Raw genomic sequence first — 19,430 nt, 5'->3', positions numbered from 1 at the left:
CCACCACAGGGAGGAGACATCATCCTGTGGGACTGAGACACTGGCAGCCCTCTTCCTGCAGCCCTGAGTAACAAGGTGGTGGATGCCCACCAGGTGCCCCTCTAGGCTTAAAGGCTCACTACGGTGTACGCCCAGGAGTTTGAGCTGAGACAGCAGAAAGCACAGCAAAAAGAAGCTAGCGCCAAATGTCTGAGTCAGTACATGGAGAGTTAGAGGCAGTTAGAAAGAAAAGAGGGAAGGAGACCTCCTCAACCTCTGCAACTGCCCTTCCCGGCCCCAGGCACCAAAGCAAGTGAGCAAAGTGTGATAAAGCAATGCAGATGAGCAGCAGTGCGGAGCAGAGCCACAGGCAGCAAGGGAGACCAAGGGCATAGACCAATCTATGCCCAGACCTTCCCTTCGGGCATCCCCAAAGATGGCTCAGCCATGCCAGAAGCCCTTCCCGGGCCCCGCAGGGGCCTGGCAGCACCATGATCTTGTAGCTGTCACCAAGTAGGGTTGTTAGGAGGCCCCTGCGCCTGCCCTGCCTCAGAATGAAGAAAGATAAGGGGTGGGAGGATGTTCTGGTTGCAAGAAGAAATTTCCCCAAGCTCACCATCGAGGTCCAGTTTGCCTATCCAGAACTCAGAATTCTAGGATAATCAGAATCTGGGAAATATCCAGCAAACCACCACAGCAGGAAACAGGGCAGGTTCCCCCTCAGCTCCCCGTGTGTTGAGAAGTGTATCAAGAACTCTCCTGAATCTCCAGGAGCTGCCCTCTGGAATGTGGCGCTTTCTGCTCCCCAGGCCCTGCTCGAGCCTGGCTGGGAATACACTCCCAGATGAGAAAGGTCTAGAAAGGAGGAAGTGAGAGGGCTCGTCCTCCCAGCTCAAGGATGTCACCCATGATGCAGGTGGCCGTTTCTTGGCTCAGGATAGGAATGGGGGAGAGGGAAATCCTAGGGTGACGGGAAGGAGGTCAGCCGTGGCTTCTCTTTCCACCATTTCTGTACCTCCTGTCTTCAGCCTGCTTCATGCATTGCTGATATCTCTAGCTACCCAAGGTTTGGGCAAAGATTGCAAATCACTGCATCCGGATAAATTAATAAGAGATAAAAAAAAACAATAGAGAGACACGATCCTAGAGAGAAAATGCAGATGCTGAAGACAAGGCCAGGAAGGTGAGCACCATGTCACACTGATTTCTGGAACCACTGGGGAAGGGACAGAATAAAAATTAGATTTTACACTTCCAGCTGGGCTGTTTCACAATGCCCTTGAGAATTAGGAGTCTCTTCCAGACTCCAGAGGACACAGGAACCTAGAAGAAGAATGAACCAAGGACACAAAAAGGGGTAGTGAGATAAGCTTGGAGAGAGTTGCAGAGGGTGATGGACAATTCAGGCAACGGCCCAAATTAGCATCCCAAACCTTCCAGGCTGGGAACACAGGGACGCCCAGAGTCCCTCACAGACACACCAACCCCCACAAGAACCTAGTCACTGTGTCAGCACCCCTCACCATTTGGAGGTCTGTCAGGCAAAGAACCATATCCTTCTCCTAACCTCCATCCAACCCAGGGGCTGAGTCGGGGGGTGGGGAGGGGAGAAGCAGAGAGCAAAGCATGCGGGGGTGACTCACAGAGGTCCGTACCAAACTGAGAATGTCTGCTCGAATCCTCCATCATAGCCTGGCTCCCAAGACACGTTGGCAGTTGTCATGGAGACCTGGACCCGGACACTGCCTGGGGCATGGGGGCTGGTGCCTGGAGACCAAGTGGAGACCTCTCAGACTGAACAGAATTGAGCCCATTGAGCTGGGCTCCCATAATCTTGCTGCACAGTAGCAAAATGCAGCATCCCAAGTGGTGTGATTAGGGATGAGGGATGCTCTGAGGAGCTGGTGCCCTGGCCCCACTAGGTAGTAGGGTTGAAGAAGGAAACCTGTCCCACCATGCAGTCTAGTCTATGCATCAGGAGATCACATGAGCATTAAGAACATGGGCCAAAGGGAACCAGAACCCTTGTCACCCCAGGCCAAAGTCCTGTGCTCACCTGGTGAGCACAGAAACACTCTCCCTTAGGGTCACAAGGCAAAGACAAAAAGCCCCTCTCCTGTAAAGTTCTCTGGTCTCATGAGACAGCCATATTCCACCCAAACACCAATTTGAGAGACAGCACAACAGAGCAATTAACAACTTCAGTTTGGCTTTGAGTCCTGGGCCCACAAATTAGTGGTGCGATGCTGGGCAAGGTGTCCGACCCACGCCAGCCTCGGATTCAATGGAAGTACACCAGCTCCCACCTCGTAAGTTGTAAATGATGAGGCACCACTTGACAGAGAGCCTAAGACTGGCGGTAAATGCTCAAAAAGTGTTGGCTGTTGTTATGACTGTAGCTGTCAGTCCCCAGAGGGGCAGGCAAAATGGTACAGGCTGAGGTCCTGACGACACGCACACCTCAGGCAGAGGAAGTGGAAGCATAATACCCAGCGCCCCAGGTAATAGGAACACCATTACCTCAGAGCCCAGCCCGTAGATCTCAATGCGGTCGCCCTTCCCAGATCCCCCTCATTCCTATCCTTCCAGCTTCCCCACTAGGCCTTGGACTCAGAGCTCTGAGCAGGTCCTACTGGCCACGCAGGGACCTCATTTCTGTGTCAGGGGAGGTGCTGGTACATTTTGCTTGTCCCTGTCGGAAAAAGATCTCCCCAGAACAGGCCCCATGTCACCTTCCCTTACACAGAGTCCACAGAGGGCTAGGACCGCACGCAGCAGGCCGCTCATTCAGGAGTGGACTCGGGAAAGATGCCCACAGAGAGCAGACAGGCCCCAGCACCCAGACCTCAGCCCGCCTGCCCACGGCCCCATACCGATGACGGTCAGGTGGGTACTGGCAGTGATGCTGGTGACCACGTTGGTGGCGACGCACTCCCACTGCCCGTGGTCCTCCTTACTCAGGGCTCGGAACTGGAGGCTCCCGCTGGGCAGGGCGTTGTGCTTGCTTCTGCTGGGCTTCCCTACCTTGGCCAAACAAGGGGGCAAGGAGGAGGGAGGAGCGGGCAACAGGGAAGGAGCCACATCGGGCAGGGAAGAAGAGAAGCCACCAACACCTCAGGGGCCCGAGAGAAGGATGGAGAGGGCAGCACCCGAGCACTCGGCCTGTACCCCTCCACTGCCCCTCCTCCAGGGCGCCCATCACTCTAGAGTCACCCTTGCTCCTCGGCACCTGGCCCCAACAAAACAGAGCTGTGCCCGGGCCCCTGCCCCTCCACCACACTCCCCAGGAGCTCCAGAACCCAGAGGTACCTTTCTCCACGTGATGACTGGGAAAGGGTCCCCTGCAGCCGCACAGGGGATGAGCAGCTCCCGGCCAGCTTCCTGCCTATACTCCCAGCCTGGTAGCACCGTAAAATACGGGGGGTCCTAAGGAGAGCACAGCAAGGCCGTGAAGGTGGGCATTTCAGGTGTCCACCCACAGGGAGACTGCCCACAGCCCTGGGCCTCACCTTCAGGACAAGCCGCGCAGGAGCAGACTGGCCCATGGTCCCCAAGGTGTTGTAAGGCACACACGTGTAAGTGCCAAGAGCCTCCTCTGTGGCCTCCTCAATTCGAATGGAGCCATCCTCCATCAAGGTCCAGCCCAGGTTCTGCCGGAACACAGAGAGCAGAGCAGGGGGCAATGGTCAGGGGCACACACTCAGGCCCAGCCTCCTCCAGGCCAGACCTGAGCTGGGCCAGCTCCACGAGCCAACCTGGCAGCAGGCCTGGGCAGAGTACTGGCCAGCCCAGGGGAGTGTCATCTAAGTGCCCCGGGAGAACATCCAAAGCCCTGCCAACTGCAGATCCCCATGGGAAGCAGCTCTTTGGTTTCCCAGAGGTTTTTGGGGAGGCGTGAAGGGGTCCTGGCCAGGAACCAGACCCCCAGAGGCAGCATCTCAGTGTCGGAAGGGTGCATCTCACTTTGACCCCATGTGTCGCTCTAGCACCTTCTCAACCTGCAGGGGGCGGCCATCCTTATTCCACTTGACCACAGTGGCCGGTGGCTCTGCGTCCACAGGGCAGCGGATATAGCCATGAATTCCCACGGGCACGTAGATTATTGGGGGCATGTTGAGGACACGGGCTGGGTCTGCAAAGGGGTAGTGTAGGGTGGGAGAGAAGAAAGACAACAAGTGAGAAATCTGGACAGGGGATGGAGCCACCACACAAACCCCGGGGTCCCACCCAGACACTCCGACTCCAAGCCCCACCTTTCACCCCATCCGCTCATTCAGTAAGCACTGCATGTGTCCTCTGTACTCAACACAGTGCTCGGTGCCGGGCCCACCACGGTGAATAAGATGGACAAACCCAGGCCCGCAGACTTACAGCCCAGAGGCCCCATGAGGCTGCCCCAGGGTAGGCTGCAGACTCCTTCTGTCTGTCCAGCCTACGGTATTCTCAAGAACTTCTGTTTTGAATGCTTGGGGGCATTCAAAGGCACACGCTAGTCTGCCCTTGTCTGCGGCATTCCTCAAATGCTTCCACGCATGGACTTTCCTGCTGGGCAAGGGCTCTCAACGTCCATTTCCCCAGTCCCTAGACACTGAACCTCAAAGCCAACATTTGACCACACTGCCCCAATCCTCCTTGTCCCAGTCTCTCTTGGACACCAAGTTCCCTCTCTCTCCACGCTCCAAGCCAAAGAGGACAGGTCTATGCACAAGGTGACTGGAGGCATGGCCACATGGTGGTTCTTCTCTCCTCTTCTTCTACTGCCTGTCCAGCCTCCCCAGGCCTCAGTTTCCCATCTGTGCAGCTGGAATGCAGAGTCAGCCTTGGCCACAGAAGAGATGAAAGGCTCTCGGGAGAACAGCAGGAGTAACACATCCTGTGATGTGGGTGAGTCATCCCCTCTCAATTTTCCCCCATTTCCCCTCAGGGCTACCGAGGAGAAAGATCCAGAACTTCCAGGGAGGCAGTGAGGATGAAGGAGCCAGTACCTTTTAAGCATTTGGAGCTCTTCAGAGAACAGCATTACATAATACCAGGCCGAGTTATATATTTAGACATTGCTTCCTACTTTTGTATGATACAGGTTTTTTTTTTCCTCCAAGATTTTCAAAGCGTTTATGAATGGGAAATACTCTGAACACTGCTTTTTAGCAGAAAGAAAGATCTTTGTCTCACCCACCTGAAAATCTCACCCCCTGGATTCTCTTTGAAGGCAGGAAGGAGGTAAAAAAGGACAAGTGGAAGTGGGTGATGGCACTGGGGAGAGACGAGGAACCACACACCTCTCTCAGCAGAATCGTGGCCCACAGCTTCAGGATGGGCGCCTTAATCCTGGCTAGATCCATCATCGTTCTGAAGACCACCCTCTGTTAGCTCTCTCCCTCCACCACGGACACCTTCTTGCCAAGGTGACCAGCCAGACTGGATGCTGCTCCAGGTGGACTCTTGCCTCCCTCAGCTTCTTCATTTCTAGCACAGCTCGGGCACATGGTAAATCACTCATCAACTGACTTTCCTCTTCCTACTGCAGTTGTCTAGGACAGACCTGATGTCCTGGGTCACAGAGCTTTTCCAGGGCCTCACAGCTCTTAAAAACTTGGGACTTGTAACACAGCATGCTAAAAGTCCTTTTAAGTTGTTGACAAAGGAAGTGGAGAGGGGATGCCTTTGCCCCCACGGCAAAATCATTGCACAGGGAAGAAATGATGAGAACGTGAGGTTCAGAGTTTGCCGGGCTCGCAGGTCCAGCCTAGCTCCACCACCACACCATTCAACAGTGGATGCGTGCAGACAACACCTCTGCTGAGCAGAGTTGGGGCAAGCCCCGCCTCCTGGAGTCACCACTTGTTCCTCTACTTGTCCTCAGCTCCAGTACTGACCCAGGCCACTGTCTCTCGACTCTTATACTTCTCAGTCTGCCACTCCATGTCCTTGGGGGTGAGCAGGTCTCCCTCACCAGCCCTCAAGTGATGGAGAGCCTGTCACCTACAGCAACGTGGCGCCTTTGTTGCCTGAGTGATAGGGCTATCAACAAATCAAAAGGAAGAAATTAATCCTCATCTTTCCTCTCTCTCATAATGATCAGCTTGCCAGGGGGTGGGAAAGCAGACTACACTGAAGTCATCAAGATCAGAACTGAATTATTGTGCTCACACAGAAGCCCTCAATTGTTCTGGCATGAGGAATAGCTCATTCATTTGGGTCTTTGGCAGCCCTAGAGAAGCGCAACGAGGAAGCCAAGAGTGAGCCAGGTGTTGGCAGAACTGGATCAAGCCACCCCAGAAGAAGGTTCTGTCCCCCTCACCCTACACACCCGTCCACGGTGGGGGAAGGCAGAGAGCTGGCAGGAAATCTACCCTACATGGGCTTAAGCTATCCTCCCTCAGATACCGGAGAAAAAACCACCAGAGAGCATCTCATTCAAGGTACAGACAGAGACGTGGCACAACATTCAACGCGAGGACAATTGTTCAGAAGGTCTGCCCATCCTTGAATCCACCCTAAGCGTGGCCGACGGGATGAATCAGCTAACACAGGTAGCGATGCCTGGCCCAGAGAAGATGCCCAGCAAGCGCTAGCCTCACTTTGATTGATGAGCCCAGGCCTCGGTCTCCTCTTGGGCTGTCCCTCCTTCCTCCTCAGTCATTCCTCCACCCACATTGCCTCAAATGATGCTTGGTCTCTGCTGCCCTCCAGCCTCCAGGTTGGCCAACGTGGCCTGAACCTTCTGGAACTCCCACCAACCAGGGCTCTCCCTTGCCCTTACTCACACTGCACAGTCAGGTAGGCTGAGGCTGAGGGGGAGCGCCCCAGACTGTTGCTAGGGACACAGGTGTACTTCCCAGCATCCTCGGGCTTCACCCGGAAGATGATCAAGGTCCCATCGATCAGGATCCGCACTCTCAGCTTCAGGTCACTACAAGGGGACAAGGAAGGGACAAGGTTGGCAGGTGGGAGAAGAGAGTCTTCCACAAGATACCAGAGTAAGGTAGCAACAAGGCCCCTCTCCCCTATGGATGATACAAGGAAACTTCCTCGCATTCCTGGGGTCTGTCTCAAGGCCCCCACACGCAGACACGTGAGACACACAGACTCCCAAGAGCCCAAGAGCAGCCTGCAGCGGCCCCTACTCAATGGCCTTGCCCTTGGGGGGACTAACAGGGGACCCCCCAGAGGGGTCAGGGCAGGGCACTCACTTCTGAAAGTAGACGTTCTCATCCTGCCAGTACCAGGTATAGGTGAGGTTGCCGGGATATGCCTCTGCCCGGCAGGTGAGGAGAGCATCCTGGGATATGTTGACAGTGATATTCTCAGGAGGGGACACAATGAAGGGAGGCCCTGGGGAAACAGGAAACAAACATGACCTCACCTGGGGGGCAGGGGAAAACAACAGCACCAAGACCTCACAGGAAGGGGTGCCTTGACTCTGGGATGGAGAGCCGGGGGCAGCACTGGCCCAAGGGTTAGCAGTGCAACCTGGGCAGTTGTCATGGAGGTGCCTCCAGCTGCTGCCAGCGCTCAGGGTCCTACTCTCCCTGCAGCTTCCAGGGATGCAAAAGGTCTGGGGGGTGTGGCCAGGGCATGCCCCACCCCCTGGAGCCAGATGCAGATACTCTGCTGGGTGCATACCACCTCGCCCCCAGACACATCCCTCTATAAATCCTGTCCCACAACCAGCTATCAACCCTGCCTATACACACACACACACACACACAGACACACAGCCCTTCCTGCCCATCCTTCTCTTCAGCAGAGCCCCAAGCAGGAGACATGCAGGAGGGAGAAAGGCCACTCTTTTCAATCCAGAGTCAGGAATAACCTTGCCTCTGGAGGAGAAGGGGCTGTGCTGTTTACCAGCCCAAGGTTAAGAGGGCAGCTTGGGGGAGAGGAGGTTGGGGGAAAGCAGAGAAAATGAGGGCGAAATTCCAGGAGTCCCTGGTGCTGGGTTTCCAGACAGGCCGCGGCTGCCAACTGGCTCTCTCCTGAGAGCGGGGTGCTCTCCTCAAAGCTACAGAGGACCACTGGCCCATGCCGCCGCTCAGCACTCCCAGGCAGGAGGAGGTGGGAAGAGCACGTGCCCAGCAGCCTAGACAGCCACCACCACCCCTCACTCGCTCCTCACACAGGCGCAGGGGCAGGCGCAGGCAGTGGGTGGGAGGCGGAGTGGGTAGATGGGCTCAGCACAGGGACCACACTGCCCCTTCTGGGGACTCTGGGGCCTGGGTAGGGCAGACTAGCAATCTGCCAAATGCCCCAGTGTTATTTAAGCATCTGGGTCTGGATTGAATTCCTATCTTTATTTATTGATGCCATCACTAATGGATGGAGACCTGAGGGAAGTCTCCTCCCCTGGGGAAGGTGGAGGCATGGCAGGATGCTACCTGGGCATTTAGAGAAACAGGAAACCCACTCAGCATGGTACCCTCCACCACCACCCCTCCCCGTGTGATGGCCACAGCAGGCCACTGTGGGAGCTCTAGCCATGAGGTACATGATATGTGGGAGGAGCCCCTGCCTAGCTCCTCATGGGCTGCCCATCTCTCCTTTCACCTCCAGCTGTGCCAACCACGCCCCAGGAAAATTCCTCCACCGCTGAGCTGGGTTGGAAGTCCCTGCAAAAGGCCCGGGGCATAAAGAAGCCAGAGAAATCATTCTTACCTTGGACAAGCAGGTGGGTGGTGTGGACAGCCTCCCCTTGGATGCTGTACGCGCGACAGGTGTAGGCGCCTCTGTCCTCTCGGCTGACTGATGTCACCGTCAGGCTGCCATCTCTCACCTGGGGCCAAGGAGAGATGGAGCTCAACACGCACCCTGTGGCCCCACCAATGCCATCCTCAGGCAGAAGCAGCCTCGGGGCTCAGGCACCTGGGGGATACCGAGGCAGGCACCTTGTTTTCCATCTCCCTCCAACAACATGGACCCCATGCCTGCGGCCAAGCCAGTCTGCCTGCTGTTTCCATCTCACTCTGTGCCGCCACACAGAGCGTTCCTGGTCGTGTGAAGTGGGAGAAAGGGGCGAAGGGAGGGTAGGTAAGGAGGTGCGAGGGCAGCGGCCCCAAGGTAGAAATACTCTTACCTGGTATTTCCCACTAGCACCTAGGAGTGTCCCTTCCTTGAGCCAGGTGACAATGGGCTTGGGATTCCCAAAAGCTGTGCAGGTCATGGTAACACTGCCACCCTCCTTGGCCTCGATGTACTGGGGGGGTGTTTCTGTAAAGGTGGGAGGAGCTGCAAAAATACCACGAAAGTGCAGGATAGAGTTAGCTGGGCCGCTGCCCTGCATGCAGTACCCGCCAGCACCAGGCACCACATCAGGTGTGTTCATACAGAACCCTCATATGTTCACACATAACTCTCTGCAAGGTGTGAGGATGAAGGAAGGAAGTGGGAGACAAGTAAAATGCTCTGCCTCGGAACCTTACAAGGGTGGGGAGACCTGGAATTCAAAGTCAGTCTGGCTGGGTACAAATTCTAACCTTTTCCATTGTAATTGGCTAATTCCCAACAAAGGAATATTGATTGACCATCTACTATAAGGAAGCCACCATCCTCAGCAACTAGGACACGAGGACAAACAAGACAGCTCTCTCATGGCCCTCACAGAGCACACACTTGCCGCCAGGTGTACAGACTGTTCCATCACCCTTCAGTCCTTTGGCTCCTGATCATCCATGATACCCTTACTTCCTCAACCCCAGCCCAACCAGCCCTCATATTTCCAGGACATTCACCCTCTGAGCCCCATCTAGGCCTCACACAGACCACAGGCCAAGACTACACAGAATCTTCCTTTTCCCAGATCCTACAGAGAAAATCCACATTCCTCACTTTCTACCTTCCAAGGATAAAGGCAGTCAGCCCACTCTGCAGGCTACTCCCCTCTTAACTCTTCTCTGATTATGCTAGCTTGCTTCCCCCCCCCCACCCCCGCCATTACCTGCATTGGAGTTTTGACAAAAATCCATCCTCTTTGGATAATCAGCTTTTAAGACACTCAGTCTCACTTGTCTGAGATGCTTATAGAAGTAATCTGGTCAATCTTGACCCCTTGGACTATCAGTTCTGCGGTCTTCTGAAGTGAGGGGCCCCTACTTCTGAAGACCAGCCCTGAGGGTCCACCACGCCAGGCTGCACCAGACCACTGTGAGCCCATCAAGGCACCCAAAGTCAGGACCCAGCTCAAGTGCTAGATTGCCGCTCGTTGAGTAACCCGGGGCAAGTCACTCAGCCTCTGGGCTTTACCGAGATCCCTCACCCTTCAAAAGTGATTTGAGGAATGAAGGAGACAAAGTCTGTGAAAAGGATCTTATAAAATGTAAATATACATAAAAGGAGGGTTATTTGGCCATCACTATCATCCCATCACCTCTCCAGGAGCCTCTGAGGCATTCATGAGAAGCTCTGAGAGGGGTCTGCCCTCCCCACATGGCCCTGCCCTGGGAACTGGTCAGAGTGCTTTGAGATTCGGCCCTTGCCACCCCCACCAGGCCAAGCTCGCCTCCCATCACTTTCTCCTTCACTGTGCTCTAACCACACTGACCATCTGTCCTCCTCGAATGTCCAAGAACGTCCAACCTCAGGGCCTTTGCATTTGCCATCCTCTCTGCCTACGACTCTACATCAGAGCTCACTCCTTCTGTTCATGCAAGGCTTTGCTAAAATGCCATGTCTGCCTTACCTGGTCAGCTAGGATGGCACTTCTGGCATTCTCCATCCCCTTAGACTGCTTCATTTTCTTTAAAGCACCTACCACTAACTGTCCTTGAGAGCAGAGATCTTTTCCATAAATCCCGCTGTATGCCCAGCTTAGTTCCTGGCACGTAGTACTCAACCAACATCTGCTGAATGGACGAATGAATGAAATGAATGAGGGCGCATACACCTACACACACCTAAGACCCACACAAATGCAAACACAGAAAACTTAAGAGCAGGACCATGGTAAGACCACTTTTTTCAACAATCCCCAAAGCCTTAGCTCAGTATGGGCAAGCAAGGGGCTCTTGGAGAGTGAATACTGAATAAATTAGGAAACACACATCATCACACTCAAAAACACACACAACACACATCCTCAAGAAAGTCAATTCTCATCCAATGTCTAATACACTACATATAAGGGTAAAAGTCATCCCAAATTCTTGTGGCGGAATCCAGGAGCCCTCACTGCCAGGCCTCTCTCCTGTCCTGGAAGGTGTGCTCATCCCCAGCAGAGCCCTCTTGCCAAGCCTGTCCCTTGAAACACAGTTAATACAGCCACAGTCTCTATTACCTCCTGTGTCAAGCTCAAAAGAAAAGATGATAAATTAAATTACATCCTGAAGTGACAAATTAATTACTAATTACATAAATACTTTATTATTTAGGTGCTAATCAGGAAAGTACATTGAACAATTTTGAGTTTTCAGGAAAATAATGGGTTGACTCTTGATTATTTACTGAATTAGGTACTAGCTTGCCAGCTGCATTTCCAGGCTTAATTCTTTTTCACAAGTGCCCTATAATTAATAGTGCAGGTTAGAAATAGGCAGGCCTTTCCGCCAAGTAACTCACCAAACTGAGGCAAGGCTTGGCTTGGGCCTCTCGGGTATTTTCTATGTGATAAAGAAATAACTGGGTTTGTTTCCACCCAACTGTGTCTTCAAGAAAACACAGAAGGAGAATGACACAATTCGTAATTCTAATTTTTCACTGGCCTTTCATTTTCCAAAGGTGATCCCTGTCACAAAATGCCTGACATTAAACATTCTGGTTTGGAAGCAATGGAATGTTGGCACTCCAGACACTTACCTTCAATAATGGAAATATTTATACTGGAAAGAACCTCAGAACTTGGGATGAAGGCGGGGGAGGGGAATAGAGGGAGGGAGAGCTCTCAGCTTGGGAGGTCTGTTCTGTTCTACCCATCTGGGAGGTGGGCTCCTTAGTGTGGGATGAGCCCTGGCTCTACAGCCTGGAGCAGAAGGCGCACACTTTCAGCTCCTCTGCCCCATGTGCCCATGTGAACAACCCGCCCCAGCTCCCTGAGCCCCCTGCCTCTCCTTCCTCTGGGCTTCCAGGCATGCTGTTTGGTCTGCTCGGAACACACTTCCCCACCTCCCACCCCTGCACCTGCTACCTCCTCCTCCCTGGTAGGCTCTCTGCACGGGTCATTTCCTCAGCGAAGCTCTCCCTCCCTCTGTTCCCAAACCCCATATTGCAATTGTCTCCAGACGTGGCTTCTTGAAGTCTCCTTAGGAGCTGGGTCTGGGTCATGCCCACTGCTGTAGCCCCAGAGCCTGCCGCAGAGCAGACGTTCAAGAACGTGTTTTGAATGGATAATTACTGGTGGAATCGCAAGGACTTTCAAACTCCCACAGTCCCCTGCATCTTCCAGCCTAAGGTCCTTCTTGTGTTACTACATCCCTACTGGTCCATTTTCATCTGATTTCATCTTTTTTCTCTCTTGAGAAGGATGGCAGCATCTTACACACAATTACTCACATGTAATTAATGTTCTAGACACTGTGCAAGACACTTCCTCACACAGCAATCCATTTAATCCTCACAACAGCCCTGCAGGTAGGCACTGGTTTTGGCGGCTGAGGAAACTAGAGCTCATAGAGGTGACTTAGGGTACCCAGGATCATACAGCTAATATGCAGTGGATTCCTGAAATAAACCGAGTCTTTTCAGGGTCTGGTTCCATGCTCATTCCACTCTGGGCTAGCTAGGAGTTCCCAAAGAATCAACCCCTACTCATGCAAACTAAGAGAGCGATGTAACAGAACACACAATGCCAAACTGAATTCCACTTTCCCGGAAGACCCGGCATCTCAGATTGCTGAAAAGGACACCAGCAGGATGATGCGAAAGGAAAGGAGGCGGCACTTGGAGGAGATTCCAGCCCAGGCTGGGCAGGGCCCAAGAGGAAAGAAGGCACGTGGGGCTCTTGGCTCGGTGTGCAAGCGATGAAGCAATCAGCATCAGGTTCAGCCCCCTAATTACGTTTTGCTTGGGCTAATATTAAGACGAGTTTTCATTCCCAGTGCACACAACAGCTGGCATCAATAGGAGGTGACTCAAAAGCTTGCTGGGTGGTGGAGACAGCCCACCTAAGACTTGAAGGAAGCCTCCCATCCGTCTCTCGGACTGACCGACAGGAGCTGACTGCATCTGACGAGTCAGGAAGCCGGGACAACACTGACCCAGGGCTACAGCTCTAAGTGTGCTTTTCCCAGAAGCCAGTGCTCTGGCTAAAACACTCTGCTCATCCAGGATCCTGGGTTGAAAAGGAGCACAGCTTGACCCAGCCCTGGGAGGAATGACCCAACCCCACAAGGCAGGGCAAACAGAGCCATCCTTCAGGTCATACCAATACTGCAAGAAGCTCTCAAGCCTGGAGCAACACCAATTCCCCTCTCCCAACTAAGCACTCAGAGTCATAGACAGCAAAACCGTGAGGACCCAAGCTAGGTGGCGCATACCCAGAGTACACGCACGGAGAGGCCTCGGTCCCCAGCAGTGTCTGCAGCACAGCAGCGGCCGAACACATTCTGTCATCAGTTGAGTAGAAGAATAAGGGGTTTGGCCAGAAAACAAAACAGAACAAAAGCCCTGCTCCCCTCCCACTATGAGAGCCACACTCCTTCAAACGTTCTCCACGGTTCCAGCTTCTCCTGGCTCCTCCAGGGTATCTCATCCCAAGTAAGGACTTCCAGGGACACGAGGGGACTCTCCATCCAGGGAGACCCCAAGGGTCCAGCCTAGGCCAACACTGGGAACTGAGCAAACTCACCCGGGGCCTCTGCATAAGGCTCCCTTGCCCTTGCCCGGACACTTGAAAAGCATCAACACACAGCACAGTTCACTTAACCTGAGCTAGAAAAAAATGATAGCCACGAAGACTGTGACTCTTCGCAGGATTCTCAGTTTGTATCGGACAGTAAACCCGGCACAGCAGGGACCGTGTCTGGGCGTGCTCGTCCTCTTCCCCTCGTCTAGTGAGGGCTTGGCATACAACAGACCCTTAATACACATTACTCAAATGAACATATCTAACAAGCAACCAAAATATTAACCCAAAAAGGAAGACTGTAATGGCAGGGCTCCAAGAACCCCACTAGAGGGCGGGAAGGCAGGTCCTCCTGAGGCTGGGAAATGGTGCCAGCAGTTACTGATCCAGCCTCCACAGAGCCTTTCCCCTTCTGTTTTCAAGAACCAGATTCCTAGCTCCCTCTAAGGAACTCTGACACCACCACTCACAGAAAACCCCTGCCTCATGCCCAGGACACTGCAGGGAGCTGCTCCTCCTGTGCACCCCACTGACCCAGAGGCTCCAGGGAGATGACTGAGGCACGGGAGGCAGGAGCCGATATCCAGTGCCACCCAGCTGTGCCAAGACTCCCTCTCTGCAGCAGAGAGTCAGAGCAGGGACCGGGTGCAGGCAGGAAGGAGGCTTCCCCTAAAGCGCGCAGTCCCCCCGGGTTGCATCCCTCCCCAGGAAGGAGGCCCCTACGCACCGTTGATGGTGAGGTGGACCCAGCTGCCGTTGTGGAACGTGTCATACTGCTGGTCCAGCATGAGCACTTTGCACTCATACCAGCCCTGGTCCTCAGAGCGCACCTGCTCCAGCCGCAGGGATGCTTTATCATGAAGACTTGCCCGGCCTGGGGGACAGAGTGGACAAAAGCCCCAGAGGCCGTCAGGGAAAGGCCAGTCACTCAACACTCCCCACTCCAGCCAAAGGGAGAGGACCCATTATAACCTTCAGACCATCTCCCACAGCAAGGCCCCAAAGTGACAGCTGGCACCAACCTCCAGCAGCAGGTGGCAAAGGAAAAGACATAAAGCCTTAGCCACAGAACCACTCTCCCTCCCCAGCCCTGCAGCCTCACGGGGCCATCGCAGCTGCAATGACAACTCTGTGTCTGCACTGAGAAGAGCCTCAGTTCCTCAGAACACTCCTGTTCTCCTGGAGATCTCCTGGGACAAAGGAAAGGCATGAGGGATACAGCACTGAGAGGAGAGAGGGGGCAGAGAGGGAGAGATGGAGGGAGGGAGGGAAGAAGGCAGACGGGTGAATAAAAGAGAATGAGGTAGGGAGTCTCAGGCAGGGCCTTGAACCCCCATTCAGGTTGCATGATACCCCCATCCCAGCTGAGTCCTCACAGCCAGCACCCTCTCTGTCTGGCTTCCCTATGGTAGGGCAGACGGAAGGCAGGCTGGGGACCTGTCACCCCTATTGAGCCAGAGCCCAGTGCCCCCAGGAGTTGAGAGCCCAGGGTCGGAGAATGAGGAAAGGGCTGGCAGGAAGTGCAAAGACCCCCAAGCTACCCACCCTCACTCCATCCTCCTCCCCATGAGGAGGCCATCTTTGTCTTGCTCGTTGGAGAAGGTAAGAGCTGCAGCAGGAGCCAAGCAGAAGGGAGAGCGGATCCCCCTCCTGCATGAGGAGGAGGGGAGCTGTCCGAGCATCCTCCCACCCCTCACCCACTACTCAGCCCACCCTTCACCCCAACCTCACGACCTCCTCTGCCTTCCGCCTTGTTTCCACACTGGCCATCTGCCTAAAACCCAGACTATCAACACCAACCACAGCCAAAGAAAGGCCAAAGAAAGCAAGAGATGGGGGTGAGGGGGACATGGGGACACAAAGGGAGAGGGAGACAGGAAGAGGGAGAGAGAGGGAGAAAGAGGGATGGAGGGAGAGGGAGAGAGAGAGAGAGATAGGGAGGGAGAGGGAGAGAGAGAAAGAGGGAGGGAGGGAGAGGGAGGGAGGGAGAGAGAGGGAGAGGGGGAGAGGGGGAGAAAGAGGGAGGGAGGGAGAGGGAGAGAGAGAGAGATAGGGAGAGGGAGGGAGAGGGAGAAAGAGGGAGGGAGGGAGAGGGAGGGAGAGAGAGGGAGGGGGAGAGGGAGGGAGAGAGAGGGAGGGGGGAGAGGGAGACAGGGAGAGGGAGGGAGAGGGAGGGAGAGAGAGGGAGAGGGAGAGGGAGGGAGAGGGAGGGAAAGAGAGGGAGGGAGGGAGGGGGAGGGAGAGGGAGAGGGAGGGAGAGGGAGGGAAAGAGAGGGAGGGAGGGAGGGGGAGGGGGAGGGAGAGGGAGGGAGGGGGAGGGAGAGGGAGGGAGAAGGAGAGAGAGGGAGAGGGAAACAGGGGGGTGGGAGACAGAGAGAGAGGGAGAGAGAGGGAGAGGGAGAGAGAGGGAGAGGGAGGGAGAGGGAGAGAAAGGGAGAGGGAGTGAGAGGGAGAGAGGGAGAGGAAAACAGGGAGAGGGGAGAGAGGGAGAGAGAGGGAGAGGGAGAGAGAGGGAGAGGGAGAGAGACGGAGAAAGAGGGAGGGAGGGAGAGGGAGAGAGAGAGAGAGAGAGAGGGAGAAGGAGGGAGAGGGAGGGAGAGGGAGGGAGAGGGAGGCAGAGAGAGAGAAAGGGAGAGAGAGGGAGGGAGAGGGAGAGAGAGAGAGAGATAGGGAGAGGGAGAGAGAGAGAGAGATAGGGAGAGGGAGGGAGAGGGAGAAAGAGGGAGGGAGGGAGAGGGAGGAAGAAGGAGAGAGAGAGGGAGAGGGAGGGAGAGGGAGGGAGAGGGAGGCAGAGAGAGAGAAAGGGAGAGAGAGGGAGGGAGAGGGAGAAAGAGGGAGGGAGGGAGAGGGAGAGGGGGAGAGAGGGAGGGAGGGAGAGGGAGAAAGAGGGACGGAGGGAGAGGGAGAGAGAGAGAGAGAGATAGGGAGAGGGAGGGAGAGGGAGAAAGAGGGAGGGAGGGAGAGAGAGGGAGAAGGAGAGAGAGAGGGAGAGGGAGGGAGTAAGAGGGAGAGAGGGAGAGGAAAACAGGGAGAGGGGAGAGAGGGAGAGAGAGGGAGAGGGAGAGAGAGAGAGACAGAAATGGATGCTTTCTGAGAGAAAGGCAATTCAGACCTCAGAAGCCAGAAGCAAAGATAAAAGCAGGGTCCTGCCGGCTTCCTCTGGTGCTTTAAACCCCAACACACACACACACACACATATGCACGCACGCGTGCACACACACTCGTACACATGTACTCGCATACACACCCCACACCCTCCTCCCTGGCAGACCGGTGGGCAGGCGCTGACAGGGACTTACAATGAGGCCTCTGCTGGCAGGAGTAATTGCAGAGGATACCCAGCGGCCAGGAGGAGGGGGCTGGAGTAGCATGGGAGTGCAGCCTGGCTGACACTCACTGACACTTAGGGCCCAGATGAGGCCCCAGCTCCAGAGCCAAAGGGAGGGCGTGGGCAAAGGCAGACAGAGCAAAGCCTGCAGGGCTGTGACGTTGCTTCCTCCTGCCCGGAGCTGCCATCCTGCCCAGCCCTGCTCTCCCACAGCCAGGCTCCAGGCTGCCTCTCACTCCTGCCTCTGCCCCTGTGCACCCTGGGCTGCGCTGTTTAGGAGGGATTCTTGTCTGCATCGCCTCCTCTTCCCTCTCCTCCCCACCACTTAATTAAAACCTACGGGGTCCAAAGGATGGAAGGAAAGAGGCAGAGACTGTGGAAAACAGAGATAACAGACCAGTCAGAAAAGATAAGAGGCAACAGAGATAAAGGTAGGAGGAACCCTGACCATGACCAGCAACCAGTGAGAGCCCGGAGGCCCCGGGCTGGAAGGGGCAGCCACACTAAAACCAAGGAGGGAAACGAAGCGCGGGGGGGGGGCACCCTGCAGCCCAGACTTACCTGCATACTCAGGGTCCACATGCGGGGGGTAGTAGCCAAACTTGATGAAGATAGGGATGGGCACCCCAAACTTGAACCACTCTACAACATAGGGTGGGGGCTGTCCCGTCACCGGGTGGATCACGTCGCATCGCAGGACCACACTCTCGCCAGCTCTCGCAGTCACAAACTCGGGCTCCTCTCGCAGGCCGTGGGCACCTAATGGGACAGCAAACGGGACTCAGAAAAGGAGATGATAAGGAGATCCTGCCCCAGCAGCCCAGAGGCGGCCTCTGCCCACGTCCAAGGACCTCCGCACCCCCCTCCCCTCCACCAGGCCAGCTGCCCTCGAGCCCTCCTGCTGAAGAGGACCTCACCCACTCCCCAGAGGGTCATCTGTGAACCCACCAACCCTGCCCCCCCTCCCATGGCCCTGGGGCCCAGTACCCAGGAACCTGAGGGAGAGGAGGACAGAGGAGAAGAAGAGGGACTCAGTTCTCTTCAGCCCCACAAGCCAACCTTCCCTCCGCAGTGCCAAAGAGCAGAGCCACAACCATGCCCTCCCCCTTTAACACCCCCCTAAAGCCTAAGGAGTCTGGCCCCCGAGAAGGTAGAGGGGCCTCAGCGCCTCTGAGGAGACCACAGCCTGGGCCTGCAGCAGCCGAGGGTAAAGTGGAATGTCTCCCTGCAGCAGAGCTTCCATCAGAGCCTGGCGGAAACCGCAGAGCCAGCCATCCTCCTACACCCCGCCCCCAGCTCAGCCCGCTGTTCCAGCATACAGCAAGAGCACTCCACGCAGGAGCAGGGGAATCCCTAACAAGCAGAGCAGAGACTGCTCAGGGCAACACCAGAGGGAAAGCCCACAGGCCTGAGCTGGCCTCTCCAGGCCCCTCCTCCCAATTCATCTTCCATGGGGAGGAGGGGGGAAGGGGGGGCCTCCAGCCCTCCCATTTCCAAGCCCCAAACCTATTGGACTGAGAAGACTCAGACATTGTCATTGGGAGACAAGGATGCTGGGGACAAAGGAGGGGGACCCTGGCACTGCCAACCTCAGCCAGCTAAGGAGGAGGACAAAGCATGTGACTGGATAGGGTGTACCCATCCTCCTGGCAGGGGAGGGGGACATGGCATGAGAGATCCAGCTCCAAACTGGAGGACAGTAGAGAGGTTAACCCAGGCACGGTTTTACATGCCTCAGCAGCCCGCTCCTGAGCCCCTACGTGAGGATGTAGAGACCCACCTCCAGCCTGACCCTCCTCACCCGCATACCAGGCCCGTGCCCACAAAGTCACCTTGTCCAGCTTCCTTCCCAGTGAAAAGGACAGCTGGGGAAGTCTCACTAGCCCACACACCCCCAGGCTGGATCACAGCTTTCCCCAGCCCCACAGCCTCCCATTCCATCCCTGCCGGGCCCTCCAGGCAGCACCGAGGACAGCGGCTGCTCAGTGAGGCCCAAAGCCCTCCCACCACACCAGGGAGAGGATGCCCGAGAGCAGTCCCTGCCTGTCTGTGGCCAGTCTGTCAGGTGCCTCTGGATCTAAATCTTACAGGCCTCCCACCTCTGTGTGCCCCCGCCTGTCTCCTCTTGTCTCTGTCTCTCCTTCATGTCTCTGTGCCTTGTCTCTCCGTCTCTCTCTGGTTCTCTGTCTCTCTCTCTCTCTCTCCTGTATGTCTCTATCTCTCCTGCTCCTCCATGTCTCTGTCTCTCTGTGCCTGTCTCTCTTCAAGTCTCTGTGTCTCTGTCTCTTTTTTTTCTAGCTCCCACTCTATGTGGGGATCCTGTCTACTTGCCTGTCTCTGTGTCTCTCTCAG

At 55.4% G+C, this 19,430-nt stretch overlaps 1 protein-coding gene across 3 annotated transcripts in view; it reads right to left on the bottom strand.

Annotated features, from left to right (window-relative positions):
* IGSF9B (immunoglobulin superfamily member 9B) overlaps positions 1-19,430 on the bottom strand; it is a 100,000-nt gene that overhangs the window by 67,202 nt on the left and 13,368 nt on the right. For 2 of the 3 annotated variants that reach the window (XM_070489896.1, XM_070489894.1), the window contains exons 2-12: positions 17,640-17,837; positions 14,478-14,624; positions 9,053-9,204; positions 8,635-8,752; positions 7,173-7,314; positions 6,747-6,892; positions 3,969-4,111; positions 3,489-3,629; positions 3,289-3,405; positions 2,853-3,003; positions 1,623-1,746 (exon numbers count right to left, since the gene is read on the bottom strand). In XM_070489896.1, coding sequence (XP_070345997.1) covers positions 1,623-1,746; positions 2,853-3,003; positions 3,289-3,405; positions 3,489-3,629; positions 3,969-4,111; positions 6,747-6,892; positions 7,173-7,314; positions 8,635-8,752; positions 9,053-9,204; positions 14,478-14,624; positions 17,640-17,837 — 1,579 coding nt within the window. The remainder of the gene's footprint in view (positions 1-1,622; positions 1,747-2,852; positions 3,004-3,288; positions 3,406-3,488; positions 3,630-3,968; positions 4,112-6,746; positions 6,893-7,172; positions 7,315-8,634; positions 8,753-9,052; positions 9,205-14,477; positions 14,625-17,639; positions 17,838-19,430) is intronic. The other variant, XM_070489895.1, reaches the window with a different exon arrangement.

This window comes from Equus asinus, chromosome 20 (assembly GCF_041296235.1).
Source record: "Equus asinus isolate D_3611 breed Donkey chromosome 20, EquAss-T2T_v2, whole genome shotgun sequence".
In the NCBI taxonomy this organism is placed as follows: Eukaryota; Metazoa; Chordata; class Mammalia; order Perissodactyla; family Equidae; genus Equus; species Equus asinus.
Note: the sequence above shows the minus strand (reverse complement) of the source record. Positions and strands in the feature narration are given on the sequence as shown.